General features: G+C 31.3%; 1 protein-coding gene and 1 pseudogene across 1 annotated transcript in view; one reads left to right on the top strand and one right to left on the bottom strand.

The window, feature by feature from the left end:
- Myef2 (myelin expression factor 2) overlaps positions 1–17,744 on the top strand; it is a 35,978-nt gene that overhangs the window by 15,521 nt on the left and 2,713 nt on the right. Inside the window, exons 7-16 of the mRNA XM_076848548.1 lie at positions 564–717; positions 1,225–1,274; positions 1,395–1,458; positions 6,966–7,067; positions 8,542–8,592; positions 8,877–8,945; positions 9,253–9,351; positions 9,654–9,725; positions 11,693–11,901; positions 11,981–12,032. Coding sequence (XP_076704663.1) covers positions 564–717; positions 1,225–1,274; positions 1,395–1,458; positions 6,966–7,067; positions 8,542–8,592; positions 8,877–8,945; positions 9,253–9,351; positions 9,654–9,725; positions 11,693–11,901; positions 11,981–12,032 — 922 coding nt within the window. The remainder of the gene's footprint in view (positions 1–563; positions 718–1,224; positions 1,275–1,394; positions 1,459–6,965; positions 7,068–8,541; positions 8,593–8,876; positions 8,946–9,252; positions 9,352–9,653; positions 9,726–11,692; positions 11,902–11,980; positions 12,033–17,744) is intronic.
- Positions 10,316–10,416, bottom strand: LOC143396044 (U6 spliceosomal RNA; annotated as a pseudogene).

Here is a 17,744-nt window from a genome sequence, read left to right as displayed (position 1 = left end):
AAATGAAGTTAATTATTTTAAGCTCAAATCCAATTTAAGTCTACATGTGTGTGATTAGTCTAAATACAATTTAGAATTTTTTTACACAGAGAACTGTGGAATTTATAATCATTTGAGCATTTCTTGAAATTATATACTTTAATTATATGCCTTTTTATTCATATTGGTAAATGGATTTCATTCTTGTGGCCTTGATATTTGTGAATGTGCATGTCACAGTTGGTTTTTTTTTGTTCTAAGCTCTTGAAAGTCAGTGACATGGACAATAATTCCCAAATCTGAATTTCTCTTGGTAAAAGTAGATGTGTAAGTTTCATATGTAGAAAGCAGGATTGAGCAGTTGAGAGATAATTTTGGGAATTAAAATAATAAGAATATGGAATAATGTAGATGTGACTAAACTGATTTTTAAGCAACTTGTGTTTTATTTGAACATTATTGGTCTACTATTGAATGTGAATTATAGTTATTTATAGTTTGGAGAGTTAGAAAAGATTATTTTGTATATATAAATGGGGAAAGAAATTTATTAGGTGTGTAACTTTATACAATTTTATGTTAAGCTTGACTTCAAAGTTGGTTGGAAGAAGCTAAAGGAAGTGTTCAGCATAGCTGGAACTGTAAAGCGGGCAGATATTAAAGAAGACAAAGATGGAAAGAGCAGAGGAATGGGCACTGTCACTTTTGAGCAAGCAATTGAAGCAGTTCAAGCAATTTGTATCCTGATTTACACTTAGCATTGTTTAATGAAGTTGGAGAAGCTTGATACCGTTTTGTGGGGGTTATGGAATTTAAGGTTGTTTAGCTTAGAAATTTGTTAGACTTTAGTCTCCAGCTCATAAAATATTTACTATGTCCAACTACTAAAGTCACTCTTAAAACTTGAATTAGCCATATTGTACAGGACTGGTGTGAACTTTTTTCTGCTTTCCCTTCCTACCAACTAATTGTATGTATATACACATGCTTTTGACAGTTATGTACTACTTTGTACATTAATGCAGTTGATTTAGATGAAGCCTTATTAATTTTCTTTTTCAATTAAAAGAATATATTATTTATAAAAATAAAAGAATTCGAGTTTTCTTTCTGTGGAAGAGACTAGTATGAATAATTAAAGACATTAAAATGTTAGAGCTAGTTGGAGACTCCTTTAATAATATAATTAGTTTGTGTTTAAGAATAATTTTACAGTTATCTGTCTTTCCTTGACTGAACCAACAGCTATGTTCAATGGGCAGTTTTTATTTGATAGACCTATGCATGTGAAAATGGTGAGTTCTTATATGTCACTTTAAACCTTCAACATTTTAAAATCTTTTATCTGCTATCCTCAACATTATAGTCCTTATTTTGTAATATGTTAATCATATAATAAACTTTTTTGCAATTAGGATGACAAGTCTGTTCCTCATGAAGACTACCGTTCACATGATAGTAAAACACCACAATTACCACGTAAGTAAAAGGAATTATTTAGAGACAACACACTCCATTGTTTTTCAGTTTTATTATATACTAAGCAAAACTTGGTTTTGGGGCCTACATCCATATTGTTCCCTTGGGATTAATTTAGAGTTTTAGAGATTAGTTTGGTGAAATTGATTAGGAGGACAGAATATAATGTTATGGTCCTTTTTTTTTTTTTTTTTTTTCTTATTTGGTAGTGTTTCCTGACTATATAAGCAGTGCATATTAAAATATTTGTTAAGTTTGTATATGTGAAGGAAAAAAACTCTTCTGTAATATTACCATGATAACTCAGCCACAAAAATATTACCTTTTTAAAATATTTTGTTCCACTCTTTCCTTCTTGTGTATATTTTTTTATACAGTCGAACTACTGTATAATTTTTTTTGTTGTTTAACAATAAGATATAAGCATTTTTTCATGAAAATTCTTCCCAAATGTTTTTATTGACTGTTAATCTGTTATATAGATTCTCTATAACTGCTTTACTGTTATATATTTTGTCTGCTTTGGCTTTTATTTCTCTTAATAACTAACAGAGTAACATGTGCCTTTTTGTATACAGATCTTTGATATGCTTTTGGTTACTTCCTTAGGATAGGTATCTTTTAAGTAGATTTATAGGTGTTTAGTTCAAGACATGCCCATCAATTACTGTTATCCAGTTGTTTTCCAAAGGGTTATAAAACAATAGTGTAATATACTTAACATCTTGTGTCTTAATGCCTACTTGAACAATGGGGATATTAATGCTGTAGTACTTTCTTCAGGGGGTAGCATAGGTAGCATGTGAGTTAATATGTGTAAAGCACTTAGAATAGTTTTGACACAAGGTAAATGCTCAATAAATACTAACTATTGTTCTTATTTTTCACTACACCTTCTATGGTTATTTTTAAAGTTTTTAATATAAAATATTTACAATAAAATTTTTCTTGTGACTGTTAGATGCTTTGTGTGTGTGTGGTATTGGGGATTGTATCCAGGGCATCGCACATACTAAGCAAGTGCTCTACCACTGAATAACACCCATAGCCCTTGATTTTTTTTTAAACTAAATAAAATTTTTTAAAGCTTAGAATCTCCCTCCTCCCTAACTTCCTTCCAACATACATCTTGCCCAAAGGAAATAACTTAGGAATGCCATGATTATCATTTAGATTTTAATAATTTGTCTACACATTTATACATTCATAATGCATAGAATTGTTTTGTTGGATTTAAAATTTAGTGTGATTTTTGGTGCTATTGATACAGAAGACTAAGATAAAATATATTGTTTCTTTTTGGTAGTTTTATCAGCTGTATATATTATTAAACCTGTTTTTTTTTTTTGTTTGAAATTGTTTTTGAGATTTTTTTTATTGATAGATACAGCTCTAGAGTCTTCACTTTAATTGCTAATACTGCATTTTATACATTTTTCTGCTTTTTTAGATTATTCTAATTTTTAATGATTAGAAATAACAGAGTTGGGGAGTGCTTGCTTTTTTTTCCTGGTAGATTTACCTGTTCTTAGTATTTGCTAGAAATTATGAGTAAAACTTTCTGGCCTTCATATATGTTTGGGGGAAGATATTTTAACTACAGGTCATATTTTCTGTTTCTTCTTAAGTCAGTTTTGGTAATTTCTATTTTTCTTGGGATTTTTTTCCATTTTAAAGTTTATTGATCTAAAATTGTCTCTTTTTTGCTATATTCATAGTTCTGGGTCCTTTTGAATTCTGAAGATTTATAATTTCTCTTTTCTGTGTCAATTTTACTAGAAATTTGTCATTTTTAGTTAGTATTTTTAAAAAGCAAAGTTTTTAGTATGTTTAATTTCTCAGCTTTATTGTTTCCTTTCTTATAATTTTTAGGGGTTTATTCTTTTATCCTAACTAATTGAGTTGAAGGCTTGATTCAGTAATTTCTAGCCTCTCTAATAAAAGTAGTTAGAATTATAAATTTAGTTATTGTACCAGTTTTGCTGTGGACTATTTTTATAATAGTTCAATTTTTAAAAGTATTTAAAAATTAACACTATGACTTTTGTGGGAGAGGGGTGCCAAAGATCGAACTCAGGGGCACTCAACCACTGAGCCACCTCCTCAGCCCTATTTTGTATTTTATTTAGAGACAGGGTGTCACTGAGTTGCTTAGCACCTTGGTTTGCTGAGGCTAGCTTTGAACTCACGATTCTCCTGTCTCAGCCTCCAGCTGCTGAGATTACAGGCGTTTGCCACCATGTCCAGTGCACTGTGACTTCTTGAGTCATTTGAAAATAAGATTTTTGAATTTCCAAATGCATGAGTTCCTTTTTTTAAAAAATCTTATTAATTTATTACCTCAGTGTGGTAAGAGAGCATGGTCTATATGATTGTGATTCTTTGAAATTAATTTGGACTTACATTATGAATGGCCTATCCTGTGGCACATTTTTATAAATATTCCAGGTGTGATTGGTAAGTACAGTGTTCTGTGTCCATTAAGTAAAGTTTGTTAATTTAATTGTCTCAAGTCCTTATGGGTAATATTATCTGCTTGTGCTAGCAATTATTGAAAGATGTTTGTCATAAAGTTCTCTCATTAGGATGATAGTTGTCTTTTTTTTTTTTTTAATATTTTGAAACTAATTTAGTAGCTCCTTCCAAGATTAGAACTGATAATATTTTCTTAGTGAATTAATTTATCATTATAGCAATTTTTATCTTTAGTCTTTTACCTTTAAGTCCTCTAAGGTAAGTACAACAGTTTTGTTTCATATTATCTTTTTCTTGCTCTTTTATTATTTACTGTGTTAGATATACCCTTTATAAGCAGTATTATATTTAGGATTTGATTTTTAAAAATATTAGTTTGAAAGTCTGTTCTATGAAATTGACTAGTTTAAATTATTCACATTTGTTGGTTCATTTGGATTAATTTTCATTATCTTATTTTGTGTTCTGTTTTACAAATAAGTAATTTTTCTCCTATTTTTTTAAAGTGGTTATTCTAGATATTTTAATGTGTCTGTATAAAGCTGAAATTAGTTTAACTATTCTCTAAGTTGTGGAATAACCTTAGAATACTTTGTACTTGTAATCACTTTGCTATTGAATTATGTGCCATTGTTGCTCAGTATTTTCATTATATTTCTTTTTTTCCCCCTTAATCCAACAGATTAGACATTTTTTCCCCCTATTGTCTCATCATTGCTCTGTTTTCACAAACCCTGGTACTAACTTTTTCCCTTTGAAGTGTATATTTTACAAGTTCTTTCAGAGAGGATCAGTTGTTATTAAGTTCTCTCATTTTGATTTGCCTGTAAATGTCTTCCAAGATAGTTTAAGATTGATAGTTATTTTCCCTTAGCACTTTAAAATATTTTCCAGTCTTCTGGTTTCCATTGCTACTCTTAAGTTAGCTATCTGTTGAATTTTCTTTTTGGGTGATGTATGCTCTTTATGGAGATGATTTTTAAGATCTTGGTTTTCAGTTGGCAGTTTTAAGACATTGTGGGTCTGGATTAGGATTTGTTGGGCTTTCCCAATTACAGCATCAAGTTTTTAAAAAGTAAATTCTGGACAATTCTCAGCCACGTGTCTTTTGAGTTTTACCCTTTCTTTATCCCTTTATAGGGCAGTCCTTCCCCCAAATTTACCTAGTCAGTCAGGTGTCATCTTTTAAGATCCTTGTTTTGTGTAAGGGCTTCCAATTCACTTCTCCATTTTTGGTATTCTTCTATTTGTTTAGATCAAAAATGTCCTATTGTGTTCATACTTTAATATTACATCTATTCTTTTAGGGACTTAAATTTTTATATACTGTTTTCTATTAATATAATGTGAACTCAGATATTGACAGAATCCCTTTCTTTTCATTAAGCTAATTATTATGGGGGGGCACATTCCAGATTTGTTTTGTCTCTACCTTCCTCTCTTCTACTCTTTCTTTGTTCAAATTACTGTAACTTGGCATGTGGCATCCTCCTCATTCCCCGTGCTCAGATAGTCTTACTTTTTTTTTTAATATTTTTTAGTTGTTGATGGACCTTTTTTTTTTTTTTTTTTAATTTGTGTATGGTGCTGAGAATCGAACTCAGTGCCTCATGCATGCTAGGCAAGCGTGCTACCACTGAGCCATAACCCCAGCCTCTGGTAGTCTTTACTTTTTGATAAAACAGTTTCCCAGATTCATTCTGATTTTTCTTATTCCAAAGAAATGGGACAGGGCTGTCTTTAAGAAGTCCTGGTTCCTTTTAATGAAGAATGACATTAGAGATGAAAAGATGGTGTGTGGATAGGCATTGATGAGGGTGAGATGTGCTGTTGATTTCAGATAGACCATTTTTTAGGGATTGAATGGGAAAAGAATAATTTCCCTCATTTTGATCTTTACAATTTAATATGACATGCTTCTGTACTCTAATTTTAAAAAATTAAATAGAGCATATGGTTTTCTCAGACCCCAAGACTTAGTAATTGCTACTTTGACTTAGCAAGAATGTTTTAAAACCATATCAAGATTTAGTAGAATAAAACAGTCCCCATCCAAATGTTGTTAGTATTGTTGTTTATAAGGTCATCAAATTATACTTCATAAAGTGAATTTTCAATTATTTTAAGAGATGTAGTAGAAGAAATCCTGGATTTAAAGAAAGAAGACTTTAATTCTAGTCTTAGCTTAATCATATTGCTAAATGAAAATAATAAGTAACTTAAAATTTTAAAAAATTGCTAGTCTGTGGATAATAGATGTGAAAACACTTAAAATACCATGTACACATAAATAAATATTTATGTCGAAGATAAAACCAGGTAATATTTGCTTTATTCAATATTTTGCTTTCATGGTATTTTACTTTTTTTAATGCTAAGATTTTAAGTACTTATACAAATTTGGACAAGATGCTCATTTTCAGTATGCCTTTTATAAAGTGATATTATTAAAAAATTCTTATGGCATTTTGTTGTTCCTATGTTCATAAAATATTTCTCATTAATGAATGATACATGGCTGGGGATATAGCTCAGTTGGTAGAGTGCTTGCCTCACATGAATCAAGGCCCTGGGTTCAATCCCCAGCACCACAGAAAATAAACAAATAAATAAATGAATGAATGAATAAATGATATAGTAGTCAAGGCTTCAGTATCCAGTTTTCTAAATGAAACAGAACCAGAGCTCTTATTTACAAATTTGCAAAATTTTAGAAATACTACTATAGGTGTATAGCTGTTTTTGAATTTTGTGTATGTGTGTGTATGTATGTACATATGTACACATGTGTGTAATATTCTTTTCTTTTGGTGGGGGTAGGGTACCAGGGATTGAACTCAGGGGCACTTAACCACTGAGTCACATCCCCAGCCCTATTTTGTATTTTATTTAGAGACAGGGTCTCACTGAGTTGCTTAGTACCTTGCTTTTGCTGAGGCTAGCTTTGAACTACTGATCCTCTTGTGCTGCTGAGACTATAGGAGTGCACTACTATACCTGGCTTACATGTAATATTCTTATTTGTGTTTTAGGTGGTCTTGGAGGCATTGGAATGGGACTTGGTCCAGGTGGACAACCTATTAGTGCTAGCCAATTGAACATAGGTGGTGTAATGGGAAATTTAGGTCCAAGTGGTGAGTATTCTTTATTTCTTCTTAAATGATGCATTTGCTATATTATAGCTTACATTTACTGGTTTGTCATAATGTTTAAAGGACTCTTCTAGAGCGATTTAGGATGTCATTTCAGTGTGAAAAAGAAATGAGACCTTGAGAGCAGTTAACGTGCAAGAGGGTAGGCAAAGTTCAGGAGTGCTTCTCTGGGACCAGTCATGTTTTAGCTAGCTTTTTAGCACTGTGGATATTGAAATATGTTTAAGGCAGAAGGAGAGTTCTCAACATAGTGCTGTGTGTATTCTGGGTATCTGGGTATCCTTTTTTTTTTTGCAAGGGCTGAAATGCTGTCATAGGCAGTATAAATTTGTTTATTTAGTTAGGAAGGTCGCCTTTTAGGTAGCTCTTTGATTGCTTTATTTGGGCTAACTTTTGTTTGTTTTTAAAGATTGGTTTTCAAATTTTTTTGGTATCAGACCCTTTTATGCTTTTAAAATTTGTCAAAAACCCCTAGGTGATTTTGTTTATATGGTTATGTTTCTCAATATTTACTATAAAACCTAGAAATTATAAAAATTTACATATTTGTTTAAAATAGCAATAATTAACCCTGACTGTAAACTTAACCTTAAAGGTTACATTTACTATATATAATACATACAAAAATATAATATAGCACATATTTAACAAACTATTTCCAGTACAAAAAAAAAAAGCGAGAAAAGTGGTATTTTTGTTGTGCATGTTTAGCTTAGTATAAGACAGCCATGCTTTTATATCTACTTCTGCATTGTTTGCTGATCTATATCATCTAGTCTCTAGATATTTACACCTTATCTTATGCACATGAGAGAATGAGAGTAAAATTAATCAAATGATGTCAGTATTTGATGACTGAGGTGGTTTTGACCTGCTGGACCCTTGGAGGTCCCCATATCATACTTACTGTATTACTTTTATAGTTGATGGACTTACAATTGCTGTTAAATTCCTACTTTTGGTGACATGATAAAATTACACTTTAAATTATAAGGGTAGGTATGATAATCATTCTGATCCAGATTTTCTCCTTTACCCTTAGACTTATCATACCCTCACCTTCTTAAATACATACTATTTGTATTCTTTAATTTTTTTACTCTATTAACTATCTTCTTTAGAGGAGTCCTTACTTCCTCACCTGATCTCTAAAGCTATGGTAATATTTCTGTGTTATGAAAAAGTAAATGATTGCTCAATTATGAATAAACTGAATATTGTAGGTTTGATCACTGAATTTTGGTTTCTTGTCTATTGTTCAAAGAGGCCTTTTGGGAGACCTATGATTAGATATCTACTCTGGCATAGCACTTTCCATCTCTTTGTATCAGGCTCCTTCCCTAGTGTTCCATTGTGACTAAACTAGTGATATCTGTTTTGCTATATAATACATTTTGTCACTCTTAGTCATAGAAATAAGATGCACTGAAAGTACATACTGTGTATTTTATTTGAGGTATGGGAATGGATGGTCCAGGTTTTGGAGGAATGAATAGAATTGGAGGAGGTATGTATAAGTATTTGTTTTTTGCATGTTCCCATCACCACTTTTTAGAAACTTTGTTGAGAATTCTAAGAAGAAAAGTCACAATTTATTTTTGGCTCATATCCTAAAGGATGCTAGAAGAAATTGAGTCAGGTGTATACTTAAGAGAAGGCAATCTATTAAATGAAGTAGCTACACAAAGTAGGGTGGATAAAGAGCTTATAGGTGAGACTTAACATTTATAAACTGTACCTTTCAGCTATATAACTGACAGTCAAATCTTAGAATTAATCTTTATTTCATAGGAATTGGGTTTGGTGGTCTGGAAGCAATGAATAGCATGGGAGGATTTGGTGGAGTTGGCCGAATGGGAGGTAGGTAAATATATATAGAAGGATGTGTATACTATTTTACTTATTATTGAAATTCCCCCCCTCCCTTCTTCACTTAGGAATGGGTGCTATAGATGTCTTCAGAAGGCATATGGGCACTAGGGGATAAGGACAGGCATGGCAGGAATGGGGATTGTATGTGTGGTGTGTGAGGTAAGTTGGGTAAATCATAGACTATTTTGTATTTATGACTTTTGCTTTTTTCAGTTTAGTTTAGATATGTTCCTGAATGGTTTACCATGCATTGATGTACTTGAAAAAGAGTTAATTTGTTGCACAATCTTTTCAGAGCTATACCGTGGCGCGATGACTAGTAGCATGGAGCGAGATTTTGGACGTGGTGATATTGGAATAAATCGAGGCTTTGGAGATTCCTTTGGTAGACTTGGTAGGGCTGGCTGAATACTTCCTTTTCCTTTTTTCAGGTTATATTTTAAGAAATGGTGGTTCTCTTCATTTTTGTGAAAAATCAGAAGTTTATAATGTTCCATATAATTTATTATTGGAAATACTCTAGGGATTTTAATGTACTAGCTCTCTTTTCAGTATCTTATATATTTAGAATCTATTTCTGAAATACTTTTTTATACTTTTCAGTTATTGTGTGTTTTCTGAGAGCTTAGTACCTTAGGAATTTTAAAATATGATTATTTAAATTAATTAGTATATTATCTTTCCATCCTTGTTTAGGCAGTGCAATGATTGGAGGGTTTGCAGGAAGAATAGGAGCTTCTAACATGGGTCCAGTAGGATCTGGAATAAGTAGGTTTAAATTTTACTTGAGTTGTGATTATAGTATAGTATAGTAATACTTTGTTCTTATGTTTATATGTCTTCTTGTAATTTGAGAAACGTTAATAATTAATGAGCTAATAATAAGCCTCTCTGATCACTGTTTGAAATTTGTAAATTAACTGTTTAAATTTTACTTCTTTGATGTCTCCAAATTAACACCAGATTATATGTTAACTATAAGCCAGTCCAAGAATCATCTTTCTACCTAAGGAATATGAGTTTTTCTCTGATTGTGTATCAGGAGCAACTTTTGCTTTAGTGACAACCTTGTTTGCATTTTATTTTCTGTAGCAGCTATTAGTGACTACCTTATTTTATCTATAAACATCTTGTGTGTTTTGGTAGATGCAGACCTAATACTTTTAGAGACCTCCTGGGGTTGAGGGATAAGGTTTAAGGAGTTATTATTTCTTCTTTTCTTAAACCTTTTCCCATGATAGAATCAAGAATTCTGGCAATACTGGAGAATGTTGAATGTCTCCCATCTGTTTAAACTACCATATTTTAGGCCTATGGCACATGGCTTAGTTTTTGTTGTTTTTTTGTTATTTATTTATTTTTATATGGAATGCTTCACAAATTTTTATGTCATTTTTGCATAGGGACCGTGCTAATTGTTTTGTTCCAATTTTAGTTTATGTGCTGTCAAAGCATGCACTTTTTTTTCTTTTTTTTTTAGGTGCTGGGGACCAACCCCAGGGCCTTGTGATTGCTAGGTAATTGATCTACCACAGACACACACCTCAACCTTTATTTTTTGAGATGGGGGTTTCACCTAGTTGCCCAGGCTAGCCTCCATATTGGGATCCTCAATGTCCTGAGTGCTGGAATTATAGGCATGTACCACTGCACCCAGCAAAGGCTTAGTTTTTTAACTGTGTTGCTGCCTGAACCTTCCCTACTTTATTGACTTTCTTTAATTGATTAAATTTCACAAGCAGAAAATACAATTTACTAGACCTATTCTGAGAGAATTCTAAAGACCTGTTAGCTAAACACATTTAATTCATTGTACTTTCTTCTCATTTTATTCATTTTTTTCATCATTTTTGTAGCTTTGGCCCTTTCTCTGTTAATTGTAACATCTTTACCTTCTTCTTTTATCTCAGTCTTGTACTTCTGTTTCCCTGATTTTTATACTTGCTACTAACTGAAAAAAGTAGTCAATTTGAAGGTGATATTTTTACATTTTTCATGTGTTAGATACAAGAAAGAAAAGATAAGTTTTAAGAATGAATATGAGTAGAATATTCAGTGAATAAAGTCAATGCTTAAAAATGAAGAAGGAATGAACCAGGAGCTAAATTCTCAAGCTTTGGTTAAAAGGAAACAATGCCATTTCTTGTTCACACCACGTTTTGTATAATAGTGAAATTGAAAGTTTTTCTATATTGAAATTTGAATTGATATTAGAAGAATGATTATATGGGAAACAGAGGTGAAGATACTGAGATGAAAAAGTTAAAATTATGTAGGAGAGTATGATAAGACAGACATATGCTGGAATTATAATAATTGAACTTATCTACTTAAATCTTTATTCTAAGTTGTTATTAGTATGATTGGAAAGTAAAAATAAGGAGTAAGAGTAATAACTAATAAAGCAATAGAATATTTACATAATATGATACTTTTATGATCAGAATATAATTTTATAGAGATATATGTAAATGTATTTTATGGTAGTTAGAATTAAGATTTCTCAACTAACCAGATATATATACCAAGTTAAATTCTATTCCTTTGAAAATTGTTATATTGTCTGTATGAAAATAATTTTGTTTGTATATTATCTAATTATGTAAATGAATTTTTCTCTTCCCTTTTTACTCATAAATGATTTTCTCCTTTTCCCTTCCTTTCTCCTCCTGCTTTTGTTTTTGAAACAAAAACACAAAACTCTTAAATCCCCCCTGCCCTTCTTGAAAATCCAGGTGGTGGAATGGGTGGCATGAACAGTGTGACTGGAGGAATGGGGATGGGACTAGACCGCATGAGTTCCAGCTTTGATAGAATGGGACCAGGTATAGGAGCTATACTGGAAAGGAGCATCGATATGGATCGAGGATTTTTATCGGGGCCAATGGGAAGCGGAATGAGAGACAGAATAGGCTCCAAAGGCAACCAGATATTTGTCAGAAATGTAAGCAAATAAATGTAAAGGATACTTAAAATTCTTTTTTCCCCTGTATATATGTTACTAATACCTCTTTTCATTTTAGCTGCCTTTTGACTTGACTTGGCAGAAACTCAAAGAGAAATTCAGTCAGTGTGGTAAGTATGCTAATGACGTTGATATGTTGATATTTATTGTGAAGGAAAAAATTGTTTTGAAATTTTTGAACATTGTATTAAGTCCTTTACTTGACCTAGTATCTATTCCTGAATAGTATGGATAGCTAGTATCGATTCCTGAATAGTATGGATAGTGTGCCAGGTCTAACTTGATTTCAAATAAATGAATTATTTTCCTATCTTCTGACTTAAACAAGTGAAAATTACTGGTAAATACTGAAGTTTAGAGAATAGCCTGTTATCCTGTCAGTAAATCTTTTTTTTTCTTCTTTTTTTTTTTTAGTTACCCAATTTTAAAAAGTTGAATATAGGGGTTGGAGTTTTAGTTCAGTGGTAGAGCGCTTGCCTCTCATGTGTTAGGCACTGGGTTCAATTCTCAGCACGACCTAAAAATAAATAAATAAATAGAGTGTATCCATCTACAACTAAAAAAGATTTTTAAAAAGTTGAAAATGTATCATTGTTTACATTAAAAGTTTTTTCCTCATGAAATATATTAATAAGCAGTGTATTAATTTCCTTCTTTAAGAGTAGAGTCAGAATGACCCACTCAGATGCTGATATCCAGTTGATATGTAGTTAATAAGTGAGAGCCATTCTGTACACACTATTTCTACAAGACACAAGACACTTAGCTGGTAGTATTGAATCCACTGCTAGTAATGCTGTAAACACCATATGTTCTGGTGGCTCTTTTGTAAATCATTCTTGGCTATAATGACACTACCTATCCAACCTTAATGTATTCCTTAAGTCTGTAGAAGATTAGATGGCTTTTTACTTTTAAAAGAGAGCCTTTTATATACCATACTTATTTTTGCTATCAAATCTTAGTTGATGATATTTTTTTTTTGTAAATTATCTTTGTGCAATTGGCACAAAGAAATAGATTTCCTGATGTTACATGGAATCCCAGAATATATACTCCTAATAGTAAGATATATAGGTAGCAAATAATGATGAAAAGGGCTAAATATTTGGAATATATCTTTAATTTTTTTAAGGCCACAAAGGGACAAGTTTAGTGTTCTTCCATAAAAATAGCCTTTGTGAGCTACTTTCAGAGATAATAGTATCTACTGGACTCTTGATCTAACTTTTTTACAGCTCTTATTGCTTGTTCACATTTTCTCCCATTGTAGAGGGAGATCTTGGGGGCAAGAACTGTCATCTTTTTATCCTAGCACCTTTCATTGCCTCTGTACATATATTAAGGGTTTATGAAATGTTTTATAAGATAAGCATTCTGATTTAATTATTTATTCATTCACTCTTTAAGCCTGAAAATATTATATTTTTGGCAGTCTGCTAGGCACTTTGAAGGTGAACAAAGTCAGATACCCCAGTCCTCAGAACATACAGTGTGAATTGTTTAGGATGTTTGGTTGGCTCCCTTTGTTAGTTGTCTTTTATTTTGGACTAATTTAAAATTTATGGATGGGAAACTTAATATTTATTTTCATAAAAAAGTTGTTAAGAAAAAATCAACTAGTAAATACAGCCAAGAGAAAGCAAAATAGTAAAGTTCTTTCAAGGTGTTCATAGTTTTTAGGAGTAAGTACATCTATCAGAATGAGTAAGTAGCATCTGGCCATGAATCCTATAGACCACAGTGACATGAACATATTAGGGCCTTAGTGTTATGAGGAGCAATGGCAGCAGGTATAGGTAATCTCTGTTCTTGTATTTTCAGGAAAAGCAAAACAAAACAAAACAACTCCAAATAAGACATCTTAAACAGTAGACATGAGTAATAAGATAAAGAGCAAAGCAAGGCAAAGAAATGACAGTGAAAATGTGAGCAGTATTGAGGTGACTGTTCTTTATCCTTTATAGACACATGTTCTTTTGTTTTAATTTTTTTAAATTTATTTTTATTTTTGCATTACAATTCTTAATACACCATTATACCATAATTTATCATATCTCTGATTATATATAAGGTAACACATGTTCTTTTGATGTCAGGTATAAGCAAGGCTAGGCTTCCAGAAAACTTTAGGGCTCTTGGTGGGCTTCTAGTTGGAGTGGCATTTTTTTTTCTTCCTGTGACCAAAGGTCATAATATATGTTAAAAATGTTTACTTTTGCTCAAATACATTCAATTAAATATTTATGTATATACGATGTTTGTGTCAGAATAAATTTCTATAATGGTAAACCTTTTGGAAAATAATTGAAAGGGGTTGGCAAGGATTTGACCTATGACACTTCCTATCCTTGAACCTAAAGTTGCCTGATTTGGATTTAGAAAAAGCAAAATCATATTATTGTAGGTGGCACAGTACAGAGGAAGAAACAAGGATGGGAAAAATTGATCTACATAATCCTTTTTCTTTTAAAGAGAGAGAAGAGAGAGAGAAATTTTTAATATTATTTTTCAGTTTTCAGTGGACACAACATCTTTATTTTATTTTTATGTGGTGCTGAGGATCAAACCCAGGGCCCCGTGCATGCCAGGCAAGCGCATTACCGCTTGAGCCACATCCCCAGCTTGTACATAATCCTTTTATCAAGAATGAGACTAATTTTCTGTGCAGTATTGCAAGTTGTTTCATTATTCTATTATACCACATTAATAGATCAAGGGTATTAGTAATACCTTAATTATTATTTCAGAAAACTTATTAAGTCAATAATAGATAAAGCAGATTTTGTGATTGAGTGGCATTGTTTTGACATGAGGTCAGCAATTGAAAGACATTTCCTGAAAGGAAAAACTATCCAAATCTACATTAAAAAATTTTTGTACAGTATTTTGTTTATATAGAATAGTGGTTATAAATGATTATTTTTTATTTCATTTTTTAAAACTCTGTTATTTTTATTTTTTTGTCTGTTTTAATTGTAGATGGACATGCCTTTATTTTGTTAATTTTTTTTATACAGTGGTAAGGTTCAAACCCAGGGCCTCACGCATGCTTGACAAGCAACTCTGCCACTAAGCTATAGCCTCAGCCCTTAACTCTATTCTTACATCCCTTTTTTGATTAGTCTGTATATAAGACTAATGATTTTTACATTTTCAATTCTTTATAAAAGCTTCTGACATTTCTATTTTATAGTAAGCTGATACCATATTTATAAATTTCCTCTCATCTCCTCTATTTTTAACCTTAAATTGTATTGATAGCAAAGAAAATAAGTTATGATTATGTGGAAACAAATATACAGATACTGACAAATATAGATATTAACTGTCTTGTTTGAACTGAACCATCTTTTTTTGTTGTTCTTTCTCTTTTTCTTCTTGTAGTATGAGAAGTTTCTTTTAACTTGCCTCAAGCCAGTAATGGCCTTTTTGACATTAAAAGGCAGAGTTTTTGTTGTTGTTGTTTTCTTGAGCTTTGGGTGAATAAGTTTATACTTTTGCTTGCTTCTGAAAAACAGGTTAGTGGCATTCTATGCATTTCTCCCAAAGAATATCTTCCAGTAAATGAACCTACTGGCAAGCCCCTCTGCTATTAAAATGTCTCTAGTAGTTAATTCTCTTTGATGGAACAATTATAAAGGCTGAGGAAATATTATATTATGGGTTGTATTACCCTCAATATATAATTTTCTCAGCTTTTATAATTCAGGAAAAGTTTTCAGATCTTATATTTAACAAGAGGAGAAATAAATAAGTATAATGGCTATTTCCCAGTTCTTCCTCCTAATTCCGGTAAGCCCCTAAAAGGTGATGTTTTTGAGCACAGGCCAGTAAGACACACATTATTTTGTAGTAAAATCTCTTTTTATCCTGCCTTATGTAACATGCATTTATAAGGAAATGCATAAGAAAGTTGAGTATCAATAAATTAACTAACCTATTTAGAGTTGGATCTCACATTAGTTTGGTTTGTGCACATTGTTCAGTTCTTGTTCAGTTAATGAGGTCAAATAGGTAGTTTTTCAAACTTGCTCCTTTGTTGTTTATATGCTTCTTTGCCTCAGTATGATGCAGGACTCTTAAAATTTTAGACTTTCAATGCAGGGAAGGCTCATTCTCAATTTTTCCTTCTAGAAACCATGTAAACAAATATAACTTTGTTCTATAGATTTTCATTGTCTAACATTTCTACTATTAGTGAGTTGGTTAACTGCATAGAATGGTGACTTGTGGTAGGTTTTATTGACTACAACATTTACTTTTTTCAGAATGATTAGTGGATTTTGTAAAATAATAGTAATAACAATCCAATAATAGTAAAAATAATAATAAGTAAAGAAAATTCATTGGTGGAAGCACTTTTTTTTGTTGTGAAGAAACACCCAATTTTTTTTTTTTTTTTGATACCTTATATCGTAATTATGCTTTCTTATGGAAGAATGTCTGATTTTGTTGTTTTCTCCTGTGGTTATCTTATAGCTTTATTTATTCAGATTTTGTTGAACTATTTGCTCATTTATAGCTGCTTTAATTTGATCTATATTTAGATATGCTCTTATCAGCAATTTTGAAAGTATACTGACGTTAATAGATTGGGTTAAATAAAGTAGAAGTTTCTTTTAATGTAAGATAAATAATGTCTAGAACTATTGTATATAACAGCAATGAGTTTAATCGTGTTATTGATTTCTCTAGGCATACTATTTTGTCCTACACTCTTATTAAAAGTATCAGTTTTATTTTTGTTGAGTCCTTAGAGCATTTAAAAAGTTAGGTCTGATTTCAATTGATTATTTGAAATTAACTTTTTCTTTTGAATTAATTAACTTTGGAAAATACCTCAATTAGCATTTTTATAACAGTAGAAAGAAACTTGGAAAACTTAACAAACATTTCTGCTTCTATCCTACTGGGATTTTTTAGGGGTACTCTAAACTGTGACACAAGTATCAGTGGGTCATGCTATATAGCTTTAATATCCAAACTGTAAAAAATTTCAGGTATCTTAGCTGAGGGGTCTTGTCATCTAGAAAGGCTGAAGATCATTATGAGGTCATTGTGTGGTTCCTAAACTTGAGGGACATAGTTTAAGAGAATTGTTTAAAAGAGTCTTGTCCTGGAGATGGAGAGACAGATTATGCAAAAAATAGTACACATTTTCCTTTGAAGTTTTTAAGATTTCTTTCTTGATTGAACCCTACTGTTGCTTAAAAATCTCTGTGAAGTACTTAGAAAAACCCTTAATTTTTAGGTAAAATTAGAATAAAGAAGAACCTTTAATCTTAAAGCCCTTAAATTCTCTACAATCCATTTCAAAATCACTATAAAATACTGCCATTTACCAAGGTGTGCTTCTGTAATTAGACTTGCTTTTTTTCAGTTACCAGCTTTCAAGGTGTCATAAGGACTGTGGAAATAGTACTACATCTTAAAGAGATCTTTATATATATGTAGATATATGTTTATTTCAATTTATGTGTGTGTGTATATATATATATATATATATATGTAGATGTATACATATGTATACATATATCTATTACATTTATCTCCCAGTTTAATTTTGTGTTTACTAAAAAGTGTGGTTACTATTTTTTAATTAAGATTTTTTTTTCATGTTATCAGTTGTGCACTAAATATTATTTGGACCTACTTTAACCATTAAAACATAATTTCTCTAGATAGTAGTTTTGTTTTATCAAAACTTTGAGGGCACATTAAGAATTATCTGACCTGTGTTATGGTTTTAGCTTGGTGTAACAATTATCATTTGTTATGTATCTATCATCATAGACCATTTAATTAGTGCCAAGAAGATG

This window comes from Callospermophilus lateralis, chromosome 3 (assembly GCF_048772815.1).
Source record: "Callospermophilus lateralis isolate mCalLat2 chromosome 3, mCalLat2.hap1, whole genome shotgun sequence".
In the NCBI taxonomy this organism is placed as follows: domain Eukaryota; kingdom Metazoa; phylum Chordata; class Mammalia; order Rodentia; family Sciuridae; genus Callospermophilus; species Callospermophilus lateralis.
This window is presented reverse-complemented; position numbering and strand designations above follow the sequence as displayed.